The sequence below is a fragment of the Dermacentor variabilis genome, chromosome 8 (genome assembly GCF_050947875.1).
Source record: "Dermacentor variabilis isolate Ectoservices chromosome 8, ASM5094787v1, whole genome shotgun sequence".
NCBI lineage: Eukaryota > Metazoa > Arthropoda > Arachnida > Ixodida > Ixodidae > Dermacentor > Dermacentor variabilis.
The window spans coordinates 22,923,160-22,941,022 of record NC_134575.1 but is presented as its reverse complement, the minus strand read 5'-3'; the positions used below and the strand labels follow the sequence as shown (position 1 = coordinate 22,941,022).

At 46.9% G+C, this 17,863-nt stretch overlaps 1 protein-coding gene and 1 non-coding gene across 2 annotated transcripts; both read right to left on the bottom strand.

Moving 5' to 3' along the window:
• Positions 1–336: 336 nt before the first annotated feature.
• LOC142591318 (uncharacterized) lies at positions 337–16,475 on the bottom strand. The gene is made up of 12 exons (XM_075703645.1): positions 16,335–16,475; positions 15,737–15,786; positions 14,289–14,410; positions 11,669–11,713; positions 9,732–9,773; positions 7,642–7,812; positions 6,012–6,211; positions 4,637–4,731; positions 3,570–3,687; positions 2,520–2,666; positions 1,211–1,324; positions 337–492 (listed from the first exon to the last, which is right to left on the bottom strand). The coding sequence occupies exons 1-12, from the start codon at positions 16,473–16,475 to the stop codon at positions 337–339; spliced, it is 1,401 nt and encodes a 466-aa protein (XP_075559760.1).
• Positions 8,025–8,207, bottom strand: LOC142591759 (U2 spliceosomal RNA). The gene has a single exon (XR_012830519.1). It is a non-coding gene; the product is annotated as a U2 spliceosomal RNA (small nuclear RNA).
• Positions 16,476–17,863: the final 1,388 nt, after the last annotated feature.

Genomic DNA, 17,863 nt, shown 5'->3' with positions numbered 1-17,863 from the left:
AAAACAGTTACCGTCATATATGATTCGATGCCTGCACCTTGATCGGTAGCCCTAAGTTAGTACCTCCAAAGAAAAAAATTAGTAAAAAAACAAACACGACCGACTACGTCCGCGTGCGATCCTTCGTGCACGAAAACTATGGAGCTGGCACGCAAGTGAAACGCAGCCGAAGGCGTAGTTTCCGATACTTTCTTGCTTTACAAAAAAAAAAAAAAAAGCGACGCGAAACGCCGGCGTCCGACATCGCCGTCGTGTCGAACGAGTGTTCTCGGCCCCCGGTCCTCCCCGACCACTTGGCGGACAAGGACCGGGACCACCACGCGCGGGCTCGGCGCGTCAGTCCAGCCGCGCTCGCTGGCTGGACGTGACGAGCTTCTTGACGACGCGTAGCAGGGGCGCGCTCTTCTTGGGACAGACGCCCTCGAGGTCGTCCTTCTCGACGTCATACGCGGCGACGCAGTAGCGCGGGAACTCGTGCGCCAACCGCCAGAGCTGCGATGCAGGAGCGCGAAAATGTATTCATTCTTTGAGGAACGACACACGCAGTGAAAGAGCAGGTTTTGCGCATGTAAACAGGTCACAGGGACTAACACGCACCAACTATACGCCGTGTATAAGAGTATTCTTCTGGGTCAGCTGACGATCCATATTAGGGAAGAGGTGGAAGCGCTGGACACGGCTTCGTGGGTGCCGTCCGTAAGTTTTTGACGCGCAAGGAGCGTATGCGTAAGCGTGCGGCTGCTTGTGTGTGCTTGTGTTGTGTGTGTGGGAAGACCCAGTCCTGAGTTACACGCAACCGTCATCCGCTACGTCCCATCACAACTGAGGCACCGGCGCGAAGGGAGAGCCGTTTTCTTTTTGAGAGCGTTACTGCGGCGATGTTGGCCAACACACCGTTTTCTCTCTCTCTCTCTCTCTCTTTTTTGTGGAGAAACGGAGAGGTAACTGGCGGACGCTGGCGACGGGACGTAATGGAGCGGATGACAGCTGTGTAAATAGGGTGTCATATGGTTTGCGAGACGTGCCATTTTGTTTTTGTGTTTTAGAATGGGCGTGCAGGCCAAGCTTCCCCTTATCCTTCCTTTAAGGAAAGAACGAGACGAACAATAATAACACAAGTGTAGGTATTGGGCGTTAAAACCAATGAAAAAACGAAATCAAGACAGCCTTCTCTGCTCATGCATGGGCTTCAAATTGGCACTATGCACACCTTGTTGGTCAAGGTCTGCTTGTTGTCGTATGCATAGTAGGTGGTTCGGTTCTCGCGGAACCGTGACAGCGCCCTCCAGTCGACGCCTTTCCTCATGGAGCTCTGCTCGCAGGGCTGCAGCGAGAGAGAGAAAGAGAGAGGAAGAGAGGTGAACAGCTGAGACCACTTGTGTTCTTAACTCCTCCTGCAATATACATCCTTAATAGCTTCACCCGTCCTCCTTTGATTACGCGGTTAAACACTGCTGCTAAAATGTTTGTCAGATATGGTTCCGAAGCGGTCTGGCAATTAACGGTTTTAAACATGGAGTTTTCCACATGGCATTCGACTGAAATGCGGCGTTGCTATCGCCCAACTGCTGCGGTAATGATGGTCACCATTGGGGGGGATTGAGACGTTACTGTTGCTATATTTACAATGAGTCAGCGGTGCCTTGATTGGCCGAAACTTTGAAAACCTGTTTTTATTTCGAAAAGGCACACATGCGTGATCACACATGCATAATCGCGCCGAATTATTTTGTTGAAAAGGATTGATCTGCAAAGTCGCAAGGCCAATGAGACGAAGTTGAGGAAAATTCATTTTCTAGCAATGTCATTCTCAAGTAGGCTTAACTGGCATGCTTGCAGCTTTCATATACCAGCGCTAGAGTTCCCTCTATTAAGTTTTACATTAAAAATTACTTTACTTTTAACCACGGCGTCCGAAATCGAGCGGTGCCTACGGTCGCCTGCCGATCTCGCATGCCATGTTATAACAAAAGTCAGTGTTTGTCGTGACAACTTCGTCCCTGACCCTGTTTCACATTTAACGTGACTTATATACCAGCCGGCTCGGTAAAGCACTCAACTCGTCCGGTTGAACCAGTTTTTCGCATTAAATAAGGGTAAAAAAAACATTTATGAAGCTGAACACTTCCACTCGTAGTTGCCATCAGTTTGCGAAGAAAGCCTGAGCCCATTTTACCGGCGTCGCCTTCGCCGACGTTGTCACACTGGTGTGATGACAGTATATTACGTACGACGACTACACGGCAAAGCGGAATTTTCGGCCTGCTGCCTCAGCGTAAGGGTTTTCTATCCCTCTGTTCGTCCACACCGAAGCGTGTGTAACAGGTTATGCTCAAAACATGGCGTCTATAACGCGTTTTCGGTTCTGCAATTGCTTTCGGAGTAAGCAATCACCAAAATCACGTCCTTTGAGATTCACAGCCGTCGAGCCGTCTCTGGGGCTTGGACACCACCTATAAGGCACCCCACTCCCCCCCTGCCCTCGCCTGCATTACCACTACACAGAGAGGCGCCCGTACCTCCTTGATGCCGGTGTAGGAGTACTCGAGCACTCTGTTTCTGGTGGGTCCTTTGCGGGCCTTGATGACGGCCATGGAAATGGTGAAGCACACGTTGTCCAGGTGCAGGTGACGACGCCAGGGGTGCACCTGCCACAGCCGGTACCTCTGCGCAGCCAGGAGAGAGATCCGGCGTCCGCGCTGTTGCAAGGGCCTTATAGGCGGCTCGCAGATCACACGCCTAATTTCTGCACTTATCATGATTTATTGTCTTTTGTTGGTATCCAATATAAAAGCTCAATAGATCAGTAACTTGTTTTTGGCCCGCCACTTTTAGGTATTTCTTTTATGAATATCAAGCAACTTGGCTTCTTCCACCATGCATATGGCGAGAATGTGCCGTTGGAGTCGTTGGAAGCTTTTAAAATATGGCTAGGTGCGCTGCATTATGATATTGCGTAAATAACTAGCAAACCTGCCTCCGTGTCGGTGTTGCGGCAGGTTTGTTTGCTTTCGACCTCTCTTGAACCCTGCCATGCTTCGTTTTGTTCTTCTCACCGTTTCTTTTTGGAACAGTTCAACTTGACATTTATTCTGCCGGAGTCAATTTATAGATCAATAAAGTCGATACTTGAGCAAGTTAGTATGCACTCATAATACTCAGGGGCAGGGGGGGGGGAGGTAGGACAGCGTACAACTTTTTGTTCTGTCTTTGGACGGTGCTCCTTCAGTATTCATTATTCTAGCTATAGCTCAGTCATTTTTCGGATAATTTTAAACTTGAAGTTGTCTGAAACGAAGAAATGAAGAAACAATGCTAAATTGATTATTCTAGCTGGAAGGTGGTAGAGAGCGAAGTACGTAGCGGCGTTAAATGACCGGGCCAAAACCTGATAAAACGATATGCTGCTTGAGACAAAGATACTGCAACAAAACAAAAAACATATACTGCTTAAACTTGCTGGCGGAAAGGAATGACGTATGACTCCTCCTAGTGACAACGTATACAAGAATAGAAAGTGTGAGAAGAGGCTGCGTTTTTTGCGCACTTGAGGTACGCAATATACGTGCCATGTAGACGTCGTTCTTGTGCGAGCCAGCGGAAGGCTGGTACGCGTTCGGGAAGCGCCTGGTCTGCAGGCCGGGCAGGTTCACCGCTTGCGTCTCCAGGATCAGGTACGCGGGCAGGCTGCAGGGGGACCACATGTCGGAGTTCGTTCGGCCGTTGTCTTCGATTATAGAAAACTTAAGCCTGATCATCTATATTATTGTCATACCGCGTCACCGATCACGTATATTGTCATTATATATTGCCATTATATACCGATCACCTATATTATCATTACCGCGTCACCTCTAAATGACGCGTGTACGGCACATAAATCCCCTTCGGCATAGCTCTGGTAATTTGTCGTAAGATGGCTATGAACCTACACACGTGAGGTAGCGTAAAAGAAAGGCAGCCATGACGTAACACAATGCTTTCCTTTCCCATGGGTTTTGGACAAAACAGTGCTGCGAAAAGTCCTCAGGTGCGTGAACTAAGGAACGAAAGCGTAGTATTCGACCTGCATAATGGTGACGTAATTGTCGTCGCCGTGCTGACATGCGATCTTGTGCGTCTTGCGGAATTTCGTTCTCGTTTGAGGAGCGCCGCGAACGAGAAAATATTAAACATGATCTGGGCCACTGAGTATGCAAAGACACCGAGTGTCTTTGCATACTAGGAAAATCAGATTGCTTCTGTTCTTTTGAATGGGGCTGCCTTTAGGACCTAGGAATCCTAGAATAAACGCCGAATTTCAGCTGTCGTCGTCAATTGTTAAGTAGAAGTATGATGGTAAAGTAAAATCCAACTACAGACTGCTGGAAAATCCACTGTTTATTCCTTACTAACTTGGAACCCAGACAAGCCTGACACGTTTCGGTAAACGATTCACGCCATGCTAGCGTGCATTATAGTGTTCCGAAAATGCCTACTTTACCTGAAATTTACTGAAGAATAGTAGCGACAATTCTAAAAAAAAATCGCAGCAAAATTGAGCGCAAGTTTAACTACTTTTTCGTCTCACTTTAGCGAGGCGCTTCAAATAATTATGGCAACAGTGACCACGAAGTCTAGCAAGAAAATGTCTTGCCTGGCCAGCTTTTTGAACAGGACCTTGTTGAGCTGCACCGTCTTCTGTACCCGCAAGATGAGGCTCGCGTTGGTCCTCATCTTCTGCACGAAGTTCTGAGCAATCGGAAAGCAAAGGCACAACTTGAAGAGGGAGAAAGGCATTTGGCACGCTAACCCGTTCCCCGTATTAGTGTAGATGGTCGATGAGCCATCTACTATCATAAAGTTGAATCTTCACCGTTGATGTTAAGCAACATAGTTAGGTGCAATACAATTCATTTGAAATCGCGCGAGAAATATGGCACGGATATACTTGCGAAAAGGGTTGGCAAGTATATCGTTGTTTTGGTCTTTGTATGTCTTCGTCGTGACAACGCCGAGAGTGATGAATGGACATGTCTGTGGAAGAGCGTATTTCGGTCGTGAAGACCGATGACAGTGTCAGCGTGTAGCGACCAGGCTGCCTTAGTTTACGTTGGCTCAACTTCTTAAACCTACATTTAGCAGCCTCATATAAGTAAACGAAACAAACACTGGCAATTATGACAGGACAACGTTCTTTGAGCGGCAGTGCAATACAGACAGAGTACCCTTGCAATTCTTTAATATCGCGCGAGCGTCGACAGCACGGCATGCCAGCGGCCTTGTAGTGGTAAGGCATTTAAGCGAACAGTGCAGCAGAATACCTTCGAACTAGAAATATCCTTGCGCGCCGTCGCATATACTGTCACCGATCCCGCCACCACTCGCCTCTACAAGGCCGCTGATGCGCCGGGCTGTCGACGCTCGTGAGATATTAAAAAATTGCAAGGATGTATACATGCAAACACAGAAACACCCCCTCACTGTTTTTGTGTGGTGTAACCTTGTCGCTGTAGTTATCTGCGCCACAGCTCAAGAAATCACCAACCGACGAGTCCACCTACTCGTGCTGTTACCACCAACTTTGGCCAGTGTTGTGGTTCGGTGAATGAGCGTAGCCTCATATTCTCGTTACAGCGCTCCTGCTATACACGCTCGTGAGCACTTTACGCTCCATCTCAACAACTCGGTCCAGGACAGCAAGAACTATGGTTGGCGCTGTCCTTCCGGAAAGGAGAACCAGAAAGTGGCGCTTCCATCACCGGCGTATAGATGGCACCACGCCGACCTTCACACGAGGATTAGTTACGTCCAATGATGGACTCATCCCCCCTTACGTGTAACACCCAGCCAGCTATCGGCACTGATTGGCCGACTAGTCTTCGCTGTACTGCGCAGAAGTTCGTGCATGACATCCTAAATGTGGTAACGCGTGGGCGTGTGTACGTCAATCTCGGAGGCCACGTTTTTCTAACACGGAGGCGTAGAAGCTTTCGCGCGGCCAAACGCAGGCTACGGCGCTCGCGTTTTACCTCGCAGAATCGCACGAGCTTGCTTCTCTCGGTGTGGCTGCTCATGACGAGTTCGATGCCTCGCAGCCGGTTGAAGCGCAGGTAGGCGACGAGCGCCTGGAGGACGTCGCCCTCGTTCCACGAGGCGGCCTTCCAGCGGAACGACACGTACCGCTCGTGGGTCTTGGACAGGCCGGCGAACACGCGGTAGCCCTCGTTGTCTGCGTCGCCGCAAAGCATTGGCGATTCGCTCGTTTATTTCGTGTTGCCGCACGTTCATTTGGTAATTACGTGTGTCTGCGCACCCCCCCCCCCCCCCCCTCAGTGCCATAAGCAGTGTGCTTTAACCTGCTTGTTGCTTTGCTAGCATTAATCAAGGCTGTAAGGCTGCATCTTTCTTGTATATACCGTCGGCCTCGCGGTCGTAACAGGATGTGTGAGAAGCAGCAATCGCGTGGTCAATTTTTGCAGCACTGAATGAAGATGACAACATTAAATTGTAGCGTATACACCGAGTTGAAGAAATTCATCGCTGCGGCACAGTGCATAATATACATTGCACATGTACCGCAAGGGAAGTGGAAGGTGTTAGGACAGTGCCCGAGATTTTTCCATGTTTACCCAGGCTTACCCATGTTATTACTACTCTGGAGATTTGCGTTGATATTACACAAAGGTATAACTAGAACAATTACGAGCGTTTCCATTATTTATTGTGTTGCTAATTCGTGCGTAGGAAAATTCAGAAGGCAAAATTTGGCATACAAGAGGGCTGCTCCCTATTTACAGCCCTGAGAGTTGATGCAATAATTAGTCTATCACATCGACGACTTGAATTCAAATCACACAGGCTACAATTACTATTTTAGAACGGTCAGTAAGCCATTATTGTTAGTTGATTATGATTTTTGATTTCTCATGAATTATTTATGCCGTTTCAAGTAAAATTGAAATGAATGGCATAACTGGGCTATACCTGCTGCAGATGATTTTAAACCGCTTCTAGTCAAGTAATGGTCAAAAAGAAGCGGCAAAGCCGATGTTAGAACTGTAAACGTTTGCAACTCTCAGTGTATAATTTGGCGATATGGTCTTGCAGATAAACGTAGTTATCGCTCATATTTGGTAAATGTTCCTGCCTTGCATCGCGCTGAGGTTAGGGCTCCGTATGGTACCTTTGAAGCCTGGTGCCTGAAGCTATAAAAAAAAATGTTGTTCAAATATCTTATGGCCGCACTTCGTGCTGTTAGAATTGCAAGTTAAGAAGATTGAGGAGCCATACGCTACTTTGACTTGTAAGCAATTCACGAGAGAAGTACTTAACATGTCGTCAAAGACTGAACCAAGATTGTCCTTTTAATTTTTGCGATTCAAATGCACAAAATAAGAACTGCTCACTTAAGAATTCGACAACGACCAACACACACACGCACACGCATACACCCAAGCACGCACGCGCGCACGCTAACTACATTCAAGTGCCTAAATTCAGTGAATGCCAAGGAAGACGACTCACTCCTTCCTCCATGTGTTTAGAAAGGGGCTTCAAAGGGAAAACTTTCATCAAAGGGCAAGCGCGTAGGATAATCATGCGTTCATCAAATTTCCTGCGGACCTCACAGTGAGTCGGGTATTTTCTCGCCTCTCATACCTCGGACATCCACGAACAGGTTGCCGCTTCCCGGCGTGCGCTTCATGGCGAGCGGTCCGGTGTAGATGACGTGCGTGCAGTAGGCGTCCAGGGCCTCGGACAGCTTCTCGGTCCCGCGGCCGCTGGTCGCACACAGCAGCACGTTGGGCGTCACACGAATCGGGGCGTCGTCTAGTAGAGAAAACGCGTCGGTATATATCGACTTGACGGTAGCATTAAGGAACCTTAGGGGAGCCTGCGCAGGGCTCCATAAAAAGCTTTCGTTATAGACTAGATCTCGTGAAGTGCCGCCTAGAGAGCGTGTTATTGCAACATTTTTTTACGGCGAAGCTGTTTATGGCTAGGGTTCCGTGCATTATTTGTTCTGCGCGTGCAAAAAAAAAGAAACGCGGGCCGATCCCGTAGATTGTGCAATTCCGGGCCGACCCGCGGCGGTGGGGAAGCAGGCTTCAAGCACTCTGCCAACTTGCAGGAAGAAGTTTAATATCTTTGGTTCAAATAGAAACCGTATCAGACATTAAGCTGATAAGAACAGATACTAAAACATTGATTCCCGTCGGCCATGTCTACGTTCGCACCGCCCTCTCTTTGTCGTCATTCCAAGCTCTTGCGAGTCCACTTTCCTTCCACTCTCCCGTAGTGGCGGTCCCGTCGAAATCGTCACGCGTGTCTAGTTTCCTCCAGCTCCTCGAGGCGGTGGTGCCGTTGCCCTCGCGAACGTATTTAAAAATCGCGGTAAACGAGTTCGTACCTTTGCTCAAAATTCTGTGTCACATATGCGTCGTGTGCTAAACTGCTTCACTTGTCATCCGCCTTCACAGAGTGGAATGGCTCACGATTTTTCTTCTTCAGATTGGTTCATTATTAGAAGATATAGGATAACTTAAAACGTCGCATCACCATAGAAGCCGGAGATGGGCTTCACTGTCGATAGAGGCCTCTCTCTCTCCGCCTCGAGAAGCGTCCGCAAGCGAAATTCCTTTCGTCCAGGTGCTACGTCGCGTTTACGCCACGAGCTATGCCTCCGTTTAGAGCAGAGCTCTTATGCGCCCGTTCCTGCGTTTAGCGTCGGCGTTCTTCGGTGTAACTGACTGAACGAGCACAACAAAGGATGAAAGAGTGAACGCGGAGCGCAGAGGGCGATGAAAGACGGCGATAGCGAAGAGAGCGCGAGGAGGAAAGCGGAGGAAGAAAATACGACGAAAGAATGATGATAAAAGCGTATAGGGCTGCGCAAGACGGGCTTTGCCACTACAGCAACGAGATGGGGCCGGAGTAGCGCGTGGTAGTCTGTTCACCGATGACATGCGGCAAGTGCGTCGACCGACACCATATGTGAAAACAAAGCGCTGCATGAGCAGAGTTCTCATAATTAGAGGCTGTTTTGTGATTTAACTGAAGTAACTGCACTGAAGAAAAAGAAAAGTTCACAGACGATTACGATACTCCCTAATGCGAAATTTGAACGCAGCTCAAGTGGCGGTTTTGTTCGTTGATCATATGATGATTTACCCGAAGTCACGTACCATGATTGGTGACTTTGCATGCACTGCAGTTTACATACAGGCATTTGCACGCGTTACCTCCATTCTTCCTAATGGTACATTCGGCTGGTCCTAGTACTGCATTCTGGCGCAGATTGCAACGATGCTGAACGCGCTTTTCATCGGAGCCAGCTAAAGCATGCCTGAGGCGAATATGCAGCCGCTCGCCAGAGCAATGAGAGGCAGGTGCAGGGAACACAAGCACGTCATCAACAGGCGCCAAGGCATGCCGCCGTAGGTGACGTCCAGGCAACAACGGAAGTTTCAGATGCCTCGTGACCGGAACTCCGTCAAATCTCGGTCGCGCACCCAGGCCGAAAGTGAGAACCAGATAAGCTCTGAAAGGGGCAAACTTTTATCTGAGAGTGTGTAACCATAAGCTGCGAGCGTACTCCTTCTAGTAATAAGAGATCTCTCGGAGACGGGGTCAACTGTTGGACACTGTTTACTCCAGCGTCAGCTATCGCTATGGACCCTTTTTCTTCGAGAGTGTATGTACTGGACAATCTGCCGGAAGGACACCTTCCCTGTACTGGGCACACTTACGGTAGATCACCCATTTCTTCGGTGGCACCACGGGCTGAGCATCTGGAAAGGTGATGGAGTGTTATCTTGCGTTTATCTTTAACAGTACAAATCTTGCCAGATGTTCAGGACACTTCAAGGATAAATGGTGTGTAAGCGTCCAGACCATGTAATTATTATTATATCTATTAAATAAACCATTTAAGATTGATTATGCATGGTTACCTACTGTACAGAAAGTAAAGTTGAACGGTTAAAAATTAAACTCGGGATTTAAGTGCCAGAACCTCGATCTGATTATAAGTTACACCATAGAGTGCAGGACTGCGTAATAATTTTGACCACCTTGGGGTCTTTACCGTGCGCACAATGCACATTATACGAGAGTTATTATTGTTTTTTTTGCATTCAACCTTCATTGCAATGTTAACACCGTGGCAGGGTTCAAGGCCGCGACCTCGGACTCTATACAGCGTAACGTCATAGCAGCTGAGCTACCACGATAGGTGGTAATTCGATTGACAGTGCGACAACGGAGCACTGAATTGTTTCTGCTTAATCAAAGCGTGCTCGGTAGCTCCGCTGTGCACGAAACACCTGAGGCGCCGTTTCATGCGTATGATGATGGACGTCAGTTATCGTGCTGAGAGCGATAGCTATATCAACACGATTTATGAATAAATGTCAGTCGCGTTTTGAGGTGATGAGTTGGCATAGTGCAAAGTGCATGCATACTGTTTACGCATGCATTATCATTTGCACGTGCAAAGCGTGGTTACCTGTGGCTCCCCGTTCATCGGCTGGCGCTGCCAAGAGAAGAGAAACTGCTAATTATTTCTGCTGATGCAGTTAGCAATTTCACGAGATGAAAAGAGGTAGAAGCTAAGGACCATTAAATGTCTAATGATGCTAAACGCATGAGGCGAAGTATGGCACTGTTTATTTTGGTGTAAGAAAAAAAGCTAGGCCCCGTTGCGCGTACGCGATAATGTTCAAGATGTTCAGGATGCTTGTTCAACATTGTAGAACCAAGACATAGGGTGAGCTCGCGAGTTTTTATCTTTTCACGATCAACGGCCTTTTGAGAGTTTACAAAAAGAAATGAATTCCCTCTCTCTCTCTGGCAGAGTCATCACTTAGACAACGAGTCCAACAAAATTTTCCATAGTTTCTTTGAGTCGTATAATTCAATTAAATGAAGTGGTACGAAAAAACGCTTTCGGGGCATGGGCGGCATTTTGATTTGACAGGAATTTCTACACAGTAGGGTTTTCAAGTTTCGACGCAAGTCCAGAGTACAGGGTGCATGATGAACGAATCTAAGTCTATGCAGTCACTAAAGGAAATAATGTCGACAATGGTTGAACGAGAGATGTCCAGCCGAGCTTGCTAAAGGCAAGTTACCTTGTCGAAATGTTGGCTCCAGCGTCATTTCTTGTTCGATTACTGCGATCACTTCAAGACGACCTTCCTGCGAAACTTTGTAGTCCTTGGATACTTACAGTTAGAAAGGCGAATACAAAGTAAGTAAAGAAGGTTTATTCAGGAGACAAACGTTGCAAGTGGCCGCCAGTATAAATATGTTGATTCCTTTCCGTGCCTTTCTAGCCATATATAGGGAGCTTTAGAAATAGCATATCCGAGCTGCTTTGGGCGTGCGGAAAAGCCACAAACTATCTTCTAAGCCCCTTGAGACCTTTTGTATTGGTAGCGTAAAGCCTAAAATATATGTCCTAGAGTAAACGTCTATTATTAGCGGCTTCTAGCGTACGCAAAAGCCACAAACTATGTTGTAGGCCCCTTAAGTCCTTTTGTATTGGGAGCGTAAGACCTAAAACTCTATAGTATGTCCTAGAGTAAACGTCTATTAGAGGCTGCGAACAGGTTTCAAAGCTTCACATAATTACATGTGTTCAGGGAGTACCTATTGATATGCGAACAGAGTGCCGCCTACTCACCGGGTGCGCCCGGAGATGCCAGCCGCGGATAACGGCGAGGGGCGGCTGAAAAGAGACAAGCAAACAAACAGCTTAGGTGGGTTACATCGCTCCTTGCTCTGGGAGGTTAAATATAAATATATATATATATATATATATATATATATATATATATATATATATATATATATATATATGTATATATATATATAAAACGGAAACATGTTAACCAGTGGCGTAGCCTTGACCTAACTTCGGTGCGTGTTTTGTTGCAAGGGACCGCTATTATCGACGCACTGCTACTGCTGCTATACCCCGCTGCTTGCTTAACTCGCCAGCTGCTCTTAAAACGCCTGTCAAAGCGCTCGCAAAGAATAATAAAATTGTGGACAAATGTTGGTAATTATGCACGATAATTAAGAACACTGCAGAATTTCACAATATTTTTCAAATGCGCCTATCGTTCTCTTCTACTGCAGTCCCACTTCTACCGTCTTGAGCGTTGTCTTGTTCCTGTATTTTACGATGGCATACCAACTTATAACGCGTATATATATATATATATATATATATATATATATATATATATATATATATATATATATATATATATATATATATGTAGCAGGTTTGTAGCTTAACTTGACGTTGAGCCATCAAAGGCTTTACACCGAATGGCATGCAGTATCGTTCTACATACTTTCACGTCAATACATCGGTCAAGAGTTTTCAAAGGGTCGCGTTCGTGTTCTTCCCTGTCCTGCGATATTCAGTGGAAATATCGGCATCGGCTTAATTAGGTGTCGGGCAGCAATGCGGTGCTTAGCATCGTGCTGACATCACCTTAACAGACCGTCTGAATACGACACGGTATAATAGACCGTCGCCAAGCATGAAAAAGTCTTGTCTTTTCTTCTTTTACTTACATGTTGGTCGCGACGAGCCTGCGGGAAGACGATGAGAAGTTTATGGTAGGTCGAAAGGGGAATCGGTGGGTTTTGATTTACGCATCATGGAAAACAAGCTTTCCCGCAGTTAGGGTTCAAGGATTCCCTATGGTGAAGACGGGGCTGCCGCATTCTTTCGACGCATACACGCGAAAAATAATCTCAATAATTTGGCTCTAGAGACCCATGAAATCAGCCTATTGAAATGCCCAAATTTAGTGTCTATCGGGGCGCAATCATAAGCCCGAAAATTGCGGCAAACAATTGGACCGGTTCTCTTAAGGCACCATGATTACATCTTAGAACTGTAGAAACAGTCTAATAAATACGACGGTGATAATGTTATTTATTTCATTCTCATTGAAGCGGGAGAGTAACCAAATTCGCATAAGATGACTGTGCTAATTACAGTTTACAAGATATATGTTTCAGTTTAGCATTTTCATAGCTTTATATTCTTTCTCGTTATTGTAACCTCTATTTTATTGTACGGCAACCTGTACCTGTAATGACCCCGCTTCATCTGTTCCTTGCTTTTGTCCCACCAATACTCTAAATGTCGTTTGTTTATCTCGGCCGCTGACCAGTTAACAGCTTTTATCAGCTTCGTATCCTCAGCACTTTTGGAAGGTGGACTTTCCCCATGGTCCTGGCTATCAGAATACCTCGGAATTTTATTCAATTTTGCTGAGAGTCGTCTTCCGAAATCTGCTGCAGCAGGCACATGCCGCGTCATATAATATACAAGAAAATGGCGTCATTTCATCGCAGAGAATAAGGTCGCCGTAGCGATACTATTGCCACCTAGACGGTACGGGCGCGGCTGATTAATCTGGGAGTCCACGCCAATATCATAGCTCAGCGCGTCGATTGGCGGGGCAAAGCGAATGTCACTCTACGTAAGGACAACCGCGCAGCTACGAGCTCAGTACGAACTATAGGGAACTATAGTTCGTACCTCAGTGACCTATAGTACGAACGAAGAAAAGGAAAGTGGCAAAGGCATGGGTGGGGTTGCATACGATTGTCGTGTGTCCCGCTCATTCGAGGTTAGGCTGAGGTTCAATAATTGTTTGTTATTTCGATATAAGTTATACGGACACTCCAGGTGCATTTCTAACGCCGTGGGAGCGCACCGCATGCTGTAGGTGCGAGTGAAAGCGTGCGTACGAGGGTGAGCTGTTGCTTGATGTCGCGCCCAGGGGAGGAAAGCGGGGAGTTAATTTAGTTAGTAAGCGAAGTTTATACGGTAGATAAAGATTACTATCCTTAGTTCGTATAACTATGCACTAATTTCCTATAGCAATCGATGCTTCTACCTTTCGGGCGAAACATGCGACTTCTTTCTTTTTTTGCGCTGAGAATGGTTCACGTGGTGGCCTATATTACCAGACGCATTTAACACATTTATTTAAAAAATATTCAAGAGTTATTTCGCCCTGTGTTGTACGTCGCATTCGCCATTGGAAGTACGACAAGCAGTTAGCGGCGCGAAGTTGCGGGCAAGTGCTTTGCGGAAATAACATGGATGTGCATGCACAACGTTTGTGGGCGACATCTAGAATGGACAACAATCGATCGAAGCTCGAAAGTCACAGCACCCAACACGGGACAAGCTGCAGCGACAAACATGCCACCACTCCCCCTTCATCTCTTTCGGAGTGTTTCGTCCATGCACGAGTAGCAGTGCGTACCAGCGTATATGAAGTAGGCAGTGATGGCGATACAGAGGACCAGGAACGTGGCCAGGCTGGCAGCAGTCAGCCAGCGCAGCCTGTTGTCAGGGCCAATGGGGTGCTCCTTGGTGAAGTCGGGCCTGCACAGGAGCATGCGCATAGGCATGAAGAGCGTACTGTGATCGCACCTGTAAAACGCAATCGTGATCCGATGGCAAAGGTCGGCATATACGGAGAAAGGTTCAGAGCTGAAAACGCAGTGATTTTGACGGATTTTCCAGTTGAAAGACCTCCTCGATAACTCGTTGAGTTGGGCGTGAGAGGTTTGTCTCAATGGCAGCACTAGATGTAAAAGTGGCTGGAGGACTCTACGCCAAAGGCACACGCTGTGATTTATATGTAGTCTTCTATTGCCCTTGACTGCTTACCCTTCTGTTAGCACCAGTTGTGTTGTTTTAATAGAGCACCAGTTAACTGTGCCTTATGTGTCGGATCAGATACACCTCCTGGTTAATATATTTTAAAATATTAGCTACCCGTGCTGCATGTCTAATTTTAGTTTGTTTGTTTATTGATACTGTTACGCCCAATAAAGGGGCATTACGTGAGAGAGGGTTCATGCTGTCCAGTTCCTCTCTTTTAATTTCCTGCACGAAACACTTGAGTGGTAGCACCGATTGCAGCTATAGTTCTTCTCAGCATTACAAAACTGTGTGATCAAGTATCGATTTGAATTAAGCAACAACGCCTTCCAGAATTCCGGTGGTGCACGTAAGCTTCTGATCGCGATCGGGACCGATCCGGGTCGGATTTCTCGATCGCAATCGGCTATGGTCGCTGCTACTCGATCCAATAATACGAATCGAGCCTATTTTCCTCTACTGATCGTCTGGAACTTCCAGAACTGCATAATGCCTTGGCTATAAATGCAGATTCGAAAAATATGCTTAAATTTGGGACAATATTTCAATTTTGCAGCTTAACATAGCTGACGAAAAGGTTTTAAACGTTTTTTTATTGGGTGGTGTTCACTTTTGTTTTTAGCATTTTCAGAACACTGCGCTAGAGGGCGGCAAAGTGAGCCTACGATCGCGATCGAGAAACGTGATCGGACTGGATGCGACCACGATTCGACGGTGGTTGTATAGCAGCGCACATATTCCAATCGAGCTTAACCTACAGCGGCCCCGATCGCGATTAAAAGTGTACGTGTGACACCGCTACAAGTGGTTCGAGGATGGAGATCCTACCTTCGCTTCCAAATGGCATAGTCAGCAATGTCTTTGTTTACTCTCTGTGGGCTCGGCAACGCCCTAGCGCCGGTTGCTTAGACATCGCGATGCGTGCCCTATCAAGGATATGACCCGACAGAATGTCCCCCTATTTTCTGTCTTTTTCTTTTTGATTTCTGTAACTGCTTAGGCGTAGTACGAATCACACTATGTGAAGGCGAGACACGCACTTACCTCATTATAACAAGTGTGTCTACGGTTTTCAGTAGCTTACTTCGATGTAGCTGTCGGGGAAAAAGAAAGAAGCGCTTGGCGTAAGTGGAGAATTTTCCTAGTTCGGTGCTCACAGTCTGAAAGAATACTTGACAGAAGTTACTTTTAAATGTCACAAAAGCCGTTGACAACAGCTTCTTATGATACAAGGGTGAAAGAGCGTGTACCGTTTGGGAAGCCTTGTCATAGGAAAAGAAGCGACCAATTGATCGCAGAGAGTACGGTTATAGCGTATTGCCAGTGTGATTGTCATTTCGTGCAACCTGACAACTTTTGTTTGAAAATCCGATGAGAATAATGCTCAGAAACGCCCGCGACACGAAACCGGTGCAACCGGAAGGGTTGAAGTGGTGGACTTCACGCCACAGCTTAACAGGACGCTTTTATGGCCTCGTAATTTTCGATGGGCAACGAAATGAAACAGGAAGCATTGCGGTGGAACAAATCTACGCGACCTTCGTATAGCCCGAAACGGTTCAGCGCTAAGCTCATGTCTACGCTACGTGAGGTTGGTTACTTAAGCCATCTGGATGTATTGCAGTAGGAAGGGCGAACTCACAAGCCTCGGTGCTGCAGGCCGGTCGTGACGGACACCAGGCATATACGACTCGGAACGCCGGCGAACGCGACTGGCACGCGGACAGCTCCCGGCTTCATCTTCTTCTTTCGAGGATCGATGATGCACCGATGCTATGCCCATGATGCACAAACCCCATAGTGGGTTCGTGCCATTAATTGAGGCATAATCATCATCATCATCATCATCATCATCATCATCATCATCATCATCATCATCATCATCATCATCATCATCATCATCATCATCATCATCATCATCATCATCATCATCATCATCATCAATGCTCTTCTTAATTCTGCCGTGAATGTTTCAAATGTGCAGCCAAATACCATAAAGCGAAGAAGATAAAGCAAGAAAGAATGTAATGGCCTAGCACGCGATATTACTAACGGCAAAGTTGAGAACATTGAAAAAAAAAAAACATCGGTAAACAGAACAGAATAGAATTTATTGATAGGAAAGACAGAGAGGTCGACCTGAGCTAGTGCGCTCTAGTCTGCTACTCTGCACTGGGGAAGAGGAAAGGGGAGGAAAAGAATTGGGATGGATGATGATGATAAGAGAAGTGGTGACTGCCATCGGTAAATGAACATGAAAAGAAATGTAACAGTGATTTAATTGAGTGAGTGTTCTGCCTTAGCGTATATTTAACTGGTAAGGCTTGTGGTCGCCTGCGATTTGGGAATAACCATGGCAGAGCACCTTGTACTATAAAAAGCTATAAAAACAAGCATTTTGAGTTCGGAAGTATGGCTTATAAACCTTCGTTTGATATTCATCATTTTATTTTCAACTGTCCTCTTGATCGCCCACCTCACAAATCGCATTTTTGAACGCTGCGAGCCAGGTACTTCCACGTCACGAACGGCTTGCGCGCTCTCAGTGTCACACAGCATTATCGACAGGAAAGTAGCGAGCGCCGAGCTTTCAAGAAAGGAAACGAAAACAAGGCAGATGACGATTGTTGTGCGGCAAATATACTTCCCAAAGGGTGCAACCGTTTTAAGAGTGTATCCATTTTGTCTTTTATTCTCCATATGTTCTGCGGCAAGTACTCCCGCAAAATAAAAAAAAAGCAAATATTGGTGGTGATTTAGCGGTAAACGCTTTCGATATACGTTAGCATTGCGTCGCGCCTCTTTAACGAGCGAAGCGCAACTGGTGGTGGTGGTGGTTCGCGTATAGTCGACGCCCAGCGAAATATTAGATGAAGCTTGACGTTTGCTGTCAGTTGCACTCAAACCAGTGCACACGCACCTCAGTTTATCAGGTGCGCTGCAGTCTGGCCAAATAATAGTGCGCATGCGCACAACGCTCGTGCCAAGCAGCGGGAGACAGGAATTCTGTTCCCCGGCTTCGGCGTCGAGCTGGCTGAGACGAGCGTCGACGGTGCGTGAGGGTCGCGATTGCGGTCGATAGAGCCACAGCGCGGCGGCGTCGGCATGCGCCGACCGTGTGAATGCCCCTCAAGCGTCCATGTAATTGCCGTCACAATGAAAATCGATCCC